The sequence below is a fragment of the Filicampus tigris genome, chromosome 21 (genome assembly GCF_054856515.1).
Source record: "Filicampus tigris isolate MCC_2025a chromosome 21, RoL_Ftig_1.0, whole genome shotgun sequence".
In the NCBI taxonomy this organism is placed as follows: domain Eukaryota; kingdom Metazoa; phylum Chordata; class Actinopteri; order Syngnathiformes; family Syngnathidae; genus Filicampus; species Filicampus tigris.
The window spans coordinates 4585924-4593343 of record NC_141237.1 but is presented as its reverse complement, the minus strand read 5'-3'; the positions used below and the strand labels follow the sequence as shown (position 1 = coordinate 4593343).

Below are 7420 nucleotides of genomic sequence, written 5' to 3'. Positions count from 1 at the left end.
GCAGGTGACAAAATAATTTTGGGGCCATTTTGAAACCGTCCCAAAAATTGCACTTGGTGCACGAATTCCTACTCAATTCTTTTGAAAACTTGAAAAGTTTTATGAAACATGCGTTTTGTTTTTGGGATTAATATATATATATATATATGATTTAGGGGGTATAATGAACATTTTTGGGCCATTTTAAAATTGTTTTTATTAGTGTATTAGTATGACTGAAACAATAATATGAATTTCTACTCTAAAACTAAATGTACACATATCCAGCATATGTCAGTGTAAAGGGAGCCTTTCCTCCCTTTCAGCACAATCGGAGGTACCAATACAACCATCAACTCTAATTGTTACACTTAGCTAAATGCATAATAATGGAGGAGGGGAGCCACCCTGGTCCGAATCCCACTTGGATGGTCCGTTGCTATGGAGACGTGGGGATTCCTTCATGTGGTCCCGCCATGATAGTCGCTGCAGCTCCTCTGAAGGTAAGACCATGCCGCTGTCGCCCTCCTGAAGCACACATGAAATGTATTTTCGTGTGTGTGTGTGTGTGTGTAAGTACATGTATGTGTTCCCTTACCTCAGATCCGTGACGCGCATCCTCGCAGGGCATCTCCTCAAACGTGTCCGCCACAGCATGCATGTAACTACACAGTACAACCTCACATCACTACTTGACCTCATGCCAATTTTTTAAAAATGCACATGTTCAAAAATCATGTTTTTTTTTGTTGTTTTTTTCCCCCTACCACTCTTATTTTACTCAACATTTGTTAGTAAATGTAAAATGCCATCAAATTCAATTTGTTTCCGTTGTTTCGTGCATGTTTTTAATTAGTTACCTTAAATTAGTGACGGCAAGTGGCTTCTGTCGGGAGGTCTTGCCGCTCTTCCAAGATTCCACATGCGATCCCAAAGGAATATAAACCATCCCGTCCTGACAATACAAATCAACCTGGTTAGACATGAGATATATTTTAACAGTTTTCAATGACTTATGTTTTTTTTTCTTTTTTTTTTTCCCCCAGACCTGTTGCACCATGGACTGAAGCAGATCTCCGAGGGTGTGCACCAGGTCGGTGAAGGAGGGTCTCTCGGTGGGCTCGACCTCCCAGCAGGCCAGCATGGTGCTGTAACTGGACACGAGCGAAAACGCGGCGTTAGCTGGGGACGCCGCGACAAAAGCCCACTTCGCGTCGCTCCCTCACATGTCGGCCGTGCTGTACTGCGGCGCCCTCATCCTGGTTCCCGCCTTCAGTCTGCGGCAGAATTCCTCATCGATGTGTAAGCCGGGATACGGCGACGCCCCTGGGGTACGTGTGTTGAATTACATAACCCGTTGCACCATATTGCTGTTTTCGCGGAATCTTGTGTGGAGTGGCTCTATCTCTATCGCTACTTTTCTGAGGGAAAAAAAATGTCTGCAATTCTCAAGAATTAAGTTTTACATTTGAGGATAAAAATCGGAATATTAGGAGAATTAAATTCTTTTTTTTTTTTTTTCATTTAATTTTTCAAAATTTTGAATTTTCAAGAATAAAATTGTGCATTTGATCTTTTTGTGAAAAAAAGTTGAAAATTTATGAGAAAAGTAGTCACATAGTTCCGGGGGGGAAAAAAAGCCAATTTTTAAGAATGAAGTTGTAGGTTTGAGTGAAAAAATCAAAAACAAGAATAAAAGAGGGTATTTCTCAATGAAAAAAAGATTACTGAATGCTGCGAAACCTCAAAACATGAACACACTCACAAGCAGAAAAGCCATCCCACTAGGCCCCACCCCTTAAAGGCACATATCTAACACTATAATACACACAGCATTTCTTTTTGAAGAAAGTTTTTTGAATTTTGTCTTCAAATACGTTTGCAAAGTGTGTTTCAAGTATATAGGACGTGTAAAACAATTATTTTTTTATTTTGTAATTTTTGGCGCGATATAGTCGCTAGACTTGGCGACTTTTCACCTGTGGCGTTCTTCTTACCCAAAGAGAAGATCTCCCACAGCAGGACACCAAAGGCCCAGACGTCACTCTGAGTGGTGAACACCTTGTCAAAAATGGACTCCGGAGACATCCACTTGAGAGGCAGCCGAGCCTAACCGCCCATCACGCAAAAATAAAACGGATTTCAGCACGCGTACAAAACACTAGAATTTAATTGTTTGAAATTTGCGCACACGCGTACTCACGTCTCCCTTCCGCACGTAGTCGGGGTCTTTGTAGATGTCCCTGGCCAGGCCGAAGTCGCAAATCTTCACCACTTTGTTGTCGGACAGCAAAACATTTCGGGCTGCCAGGTCTCGATGAATGCACTAAAGAGGGTAGCGTCGTAAAAAAAAAAAAATGGTCGCGTGTATCACGGGTCGAAGGTGATGGCGGTCAGACCTTGCGGGATGCCAGGAAGTCCATTCCTCGCGCCACCTGGAAGCTGAAGGAGATGAGATCCTCCAGGAACAACGGAGGGTTTAAATCGGATGTGTCGTCTATCGGAAATTTAAAAAGGAATAGTCGGAATCTTATACGTGTGCGTACAAACTGCCACTAATCCAAATGTAACCACCGGATAGAATCACCTCCTGTGTTATTTATTGCTATCCTCTCTTCAGATTTTCTTCTGGCCACCTGGAGCATAGAAAATTTAAATTAAAATAAAGATATTGCAGTTAAATAAAAGGGGACACTACATTGAAATTAACATCAAAAGAGAAGTTAATTGCATTAAAATTGAAATAAAAGTCAAATGAAAAGTGACACTGAAATTAAAATTAGAGCTACTGAAGTGACATACAATATAAAAAAAATCGAATTGAAAGGTAAATTGAACTTCTGAAATTCAAATGTAAAAAGTACAACAGCATTTCCCTAACCCATCTCATAATATGTTAAGTGATGAAAAATCACTCAGAATAAAATAGACTGCCGCTTAAAATTGCTTAATAACAGAACTAAATTGAAAAAGATTCGGGCCTTGGTGGAGTTCTGCACTTTACCGGGTGACATTCGAGTCTTGTCGTGAGAAACTTGCATATTATGACCGCGTTTGGTTAGTTGCGAGAGGAGCTTTAGGGAAGTAAGCAGATAAGCTCTTCATCACAACCTCAAAACAAAGATTGCAGAAGTGACTTTGTTGTTGTGTATGTGAATGATTTTGCCCTTTCTGTGCCGCGTAACATTGTGAAAAATGAGGCTGATAGCATCTTTGACAAAACAACGGCGCGCACTTCTCACCCCAAACACCTCTCGTTTGCTTTTCAAGAAGCTGGACAGGTTTCCATGGCGACAGTACTCCACGATCACCATCAGCGGCCCTGTAATACAAAGTCACATTTCAAACCAATTCAGGTTCCAAATTGTAACCCTGATCCAATCCTAATCCAAGATCAAATTTAGGGTAGGGTTAGCGTGAAACCCTGATCCAACCCTAATCCTAAATCCAAATCCCCCCCCCCCCGCCCTTGTCCCGTGTGCCATCGTGATCGCCCACAAACCTCCTGGCTTGGTGCAAGCTCCCAGTAGGTTCACAACGTTGACATGGTGTCCGATGTAGTTGAGGATTTTCAGTTCGGTCATCAGGGCTTGGTGCTCGCTGACTGTGGCGCCCTCTGGTGGATGAAAGGGGAAAACAAATGCCGTCCTAAGAAATACAATTGAAAGGATCGAAGAACGTTGAATGTTTTGTACCTTTGAGCATCTTCACAGCAACGGTCCTGCAGCTGGGAGCGTTGTCCATCCCAAAGGCGGACGCCTGCACCACCTTACCGAACGCTCCGCGACCCAAATTCTTGCCTGGTGGCGATATGAGACTTAGAATCAGCCAATGTCGATATCGGAGCACATCCAAAAGGGGGGCACCCGTTTTCAGCCATCTCAGGGGGCGGCCATTTTGTCATTTCTAATCCGTGATTGGTCGTTACCTGAACCCTGAGTAATTGTGATGTCGTTTTCAGTCGACACAGGTGACAAAATGGCCGCCAACGCAATATTTATCTGAATTTCAACGAGTGGGTTTGCACAGAACATATTCTTGAAAAAAAAAAAAAAAGTTTGGGTTGACTTCCCGCTTTCAAACACAAGCACAGCCCTCAACCTCCGCTCATAACCCCGCGCCACCTTCCCAAAGACTTGCGCGGCCCAAATTCTTGCCTGGGTGTGACATGATACTTTTTCTCGCCCATCCTGGAAGTGAGCGTCTGATAAGACGAGACTTGGGAGCTCATCAGGGGAACATTTGAGTCAACGCCACCCTTTTGGCTGATTAGCGTCAGTAAACACCCTAGCACTGCGCTCTTAATTATCCAGCCAAAGACAATACACGCTCTGATTAATGCAATGAGAGTCCCTCCCAATGATCATTCGATAAGAACTATGAGAAAGTCGGCGTATCGCCGAGGCCATCTTAATACATCCTCTGCTTACATTCCTGCGTGCAAACAAACAAGAAAAATCTGCCCTTTGTTCACGTTCAATTGATACCTAATTTGAGACGCTCTCTTGGGAACTCCCACCGGTTGGGATCATACTGAAGTCGCTCGCGCTGCTCCCCCAGGGCGCCGTCCAGTATGATCGACAGGTACTCGGCTTGGCTCTGCGAGCTGTTGGGCTGTAGAAGGTAGATAACGGTCATCTTTAATCTCCTGGATTAAAGATGGACGTCTCCTCACCTGTCGTAGTTTTCGGATCAGCATCGTCAGGAGGAGCCACAGGAAAGTCGCCACCACGCACGTGCACGCCAGAGTCGGAATCTCCATGGACGGACTTTCGGTGGCATCTGATTGGAAAGGCGTTCATTTTGCATTTGTAGCAAGCTGCTCTGTATTCAATAGAAAACACAGACTACTTACCGTTGACCCAAATGTAGGCGGAGCTCTCCACAGACCCCCTCTGGTTGGCGACCTGGCATGTGTACAAGCCTTGGTCCTCCGCCGTGATACGGTCGATATGGAGGGTTCCCTCCTTCGGGGACATGACGATACCTGCCGACGACGGCACCGAATGAATGAATTTATTTGAACATGAAGTGGGGGAAAAAAAAACAAAACAATCATTACAATAACAATGAAAAAAAAATAACAACAATCAAAAATGAGCCAAAGCACACCTAACAAAAGTCTTCCGTGCTCAAATGGAAGGAAAACAACTTGAATCGGACGGCAGATGTATTCATTTATTTATTTATTTACTTACCGGATCCTGCCGACAGGGCGCGTTCGTTCTTGTACCACGTGACAGTCGGAGGCGGGACGCCCTCGGCGGGACAGCCGAGGGTCACCGAGCTGCTGACGTTTACTGTGCAATCGGTCAAATTGTGGAGCAGCGCCGGAGGCTCCAGGGCTGAGCAGGAAAACGGACATGAATTAATCGTTACGTTAATCGCTGACGCAAAGGCGCAAGCGGATGCATTTGATATTCCAAATGAAATTCTTTCAGACTCTAGCGAGCAGTAAAATCCTTTTCCAGTGTCCAATAATACATTTTGCAGCCACTAGGAGGCAGTGCGGGCAAGTCTTGAACACACGCTATAAATAAATCCATGTATGCTCTAACTTTTTAATTCAGTGCCGAACCAAAGGGAATAGTGATAGACATCACAGTTCCCTTTCCTGCCAATACTGTCGATGTGCGCCTGGTCTCTACTTGATAAAACCTTGAATTGTATATTGTGAAGTCATAAAGGACTGATTGTATCCAAACAACAAATGCACCTACACCAACAACAAAGCTATTTTAGTCACAATGACACGATTCTAATAACTTCAGTGTCCCCCATCTGATTTCAACCTCAGTCGCTTTTCTGGTTTTTCTTACTTTAGAATTAAGACAAAGGAAGTGGACTATTTTTTTTTTTTTTTTTCACACTGGTCACCCAGTGCGTGTGTGTGGGTAGTGATTCCCCAAGCGGGGGTCCCGAACGGAGGAAGTGGACGTGTCGGGCGCTGATTGTTATAGCGAGCAGTGGTCCGCAGACATGAAGCAAAGTCACTTAAGCGAGGCGACTGATTGTTGTTTCCCCGATCTTCCTCCCGGACAACAATTGATGATTGTCCGAGCGGGGGCCCGGGGCCTGACAGTGTCTGATTGGCTGATTGTTCCCGCGGCCCAGCGCAGGGGCCTGTAAATGTGGCATTGTGGGAAGTGCCATTGTGTGCTCTTCCTCCAGACGAGAGCCCATTCCCACGTGAAAGAGGTGCTGAGCAAAGGCGGGGTGGGGCCTCAGGAAGCCGAGGGGACCCGATTCCCAAACAGCCCCGACTCCGTGAGAGTGGCTGTTTGTTTGTTTGCGACACACATGCACAAAGACATCAGGATGTCCAGAAATAAGGCCGTGCTAAGGCGGCCATTTTGGCTCCTCAAGGTACAGCTCATGGGATAATTACAGCACTCCGAGGTAGAAACCGTCGGGAGATTTACCAAAATGTGGCGTCAGCCTAAGTGACGTAAAAAACGAATGCTAAATTGGCTCACCTGAGACCCGCACCCGCGCCACCAGGTGGGCCTCCTGCCCAGTCAGGCGGCGGCGGGCGGCGCACACGTAAGCGCCCGAGTCCTGGACGCTCAGGTTGCTCAGCGACAAGCGCAGAGAGCGCGAGAACTCCCCCGTGGATGAGCGGCCGCGCAGCGGGGTGCCCCCGCCCCAGTCTGCGCCCCCGCCGCCGCCGGCCGGGTGGAGGCGGCGCCACGACAGGCTGGCGTACAGGTGCTTGTTGGCGCTGCAGGTGAGGTGCAGGTCTCCGCCTTCTCTGGGGTCTTCATCCTGACTCACGGCGAAGCCTCCTGGAACGTCTGACGAGAGACGTGCGGACAGGTGATTTTTAAAGTCTGCTACATGTTGCTATGCTATGCGGGCTGGGCTAGCCTGCTAGCTAACTTCAGCTATACGGTACGCTATCCATTTCAGCGTCAAGAGAGCATTTCTGTGCCATTAACCCCAAAAGAAGGGTTTGTTTACAAGTGGTGGAGAAAGCTCGTGACGTGACGTCATAGTGACATGTCCTAGTAAAGCTGGCGAGCTCGCTGCCATTTTGGACCACCTTTTGATGTCGCCACGGCCATTGTGGCCAGCGCGAAGACTGCGAGAAAAGCTCTTTCTATTTACTTTAGCCCTTTGAAACTTCCCGTGGAAACGGCTCGAGAGCTTCCTGATGGCGGATTGTGTTTATCTTTCCCGAACACCCCGAGGCCTCCCGAAATAAAGCCGAGCTGCCAGTCCAAGGAAGTGCGCCGTGCGGGACGGGGGGACGAGGAGACGGGGGAAGTGGAATGATAAGAGCCCACGGGTTCCTGTTTCGCTCTCACACACACAAGCAGTGGAATTACGTTGACCTCATATCACGCACTGAAGGACAACACGAGGATCCCAACCCTTCATAAGACACTCAATTTATATTGAATACAGAGTTCATCCAAATGCGCATGGGGATGCTTTGGGG

At 46.6% G+C, this 7420-nt stretch overlaps 1 protein-coding gene across 3 annotated transcripts in view; it reads right to left on the bottom strand.

Moving 5' to 3' along the window:
- Nucleotides 1-177: 177 nt before the first annotated feature.
- flt1 (fms related receptor tyrosine kinase 1) overlaps nt 178-7420 on the bottom strand; it is a 40207-nt gene continuing 32964 nt past the window's right edge. The window contains exons 13-29 of one of the 3 annotated variants that reach the window (XM_086020166.1): nt 6456-6773; nt 5178-5324; nt 4835-4966; nt 4655-4761; nt 4467-4593; nt 3675-3779; nt 3482-3595; nt 3222-3301; nt 2567-2615; nt 2379-2476; nt 2183-2305; nt 1977-2088; nt 1206-1305; nt 1028-1133; nt 840-934; nt 578-644; nt 178-507 (exon numbers count right to left, since the gene is read on the bottom strand). In XM_086020166.1, coding sequence (XP_085876292.1) covers nt 355-507; nt 578-644; nt 840-934; nt 1028-1133; nt 1206-1305; nt 1977-2088; nt 2183-2305; nt 2379-2476; nt 2567-2615; nt 3222-3301; nt 3482-3595; nt 3675-3779; nt 4467-4593; nt 4655-4761; nt 4835-4966; nt 5178-5324; nt 6456-6773 — 2033 coding nt within the window. In that variant the 3' untranslated portion in view covers nt 178-354. Of the gene's footprint in view, nt 508-577; nt 645-835; nt 935-1027; nt 1134-1205; nt 1306-1976; nt 2089-2182; nt 2306-2378; nt 2477-2566; nt 2616-3221; nt 3302-3481; nt 3596-3674; nt 3780-4466; nt 4594-4654; nt 4762-4834; nt 4967-5177; nt 5325-6455; nt 6774-7420 lie in introns of those variants that run through there. The other 2 variants (XM_086020167.1, XM_086020168.1) reach the window with 2 other exon arrangements.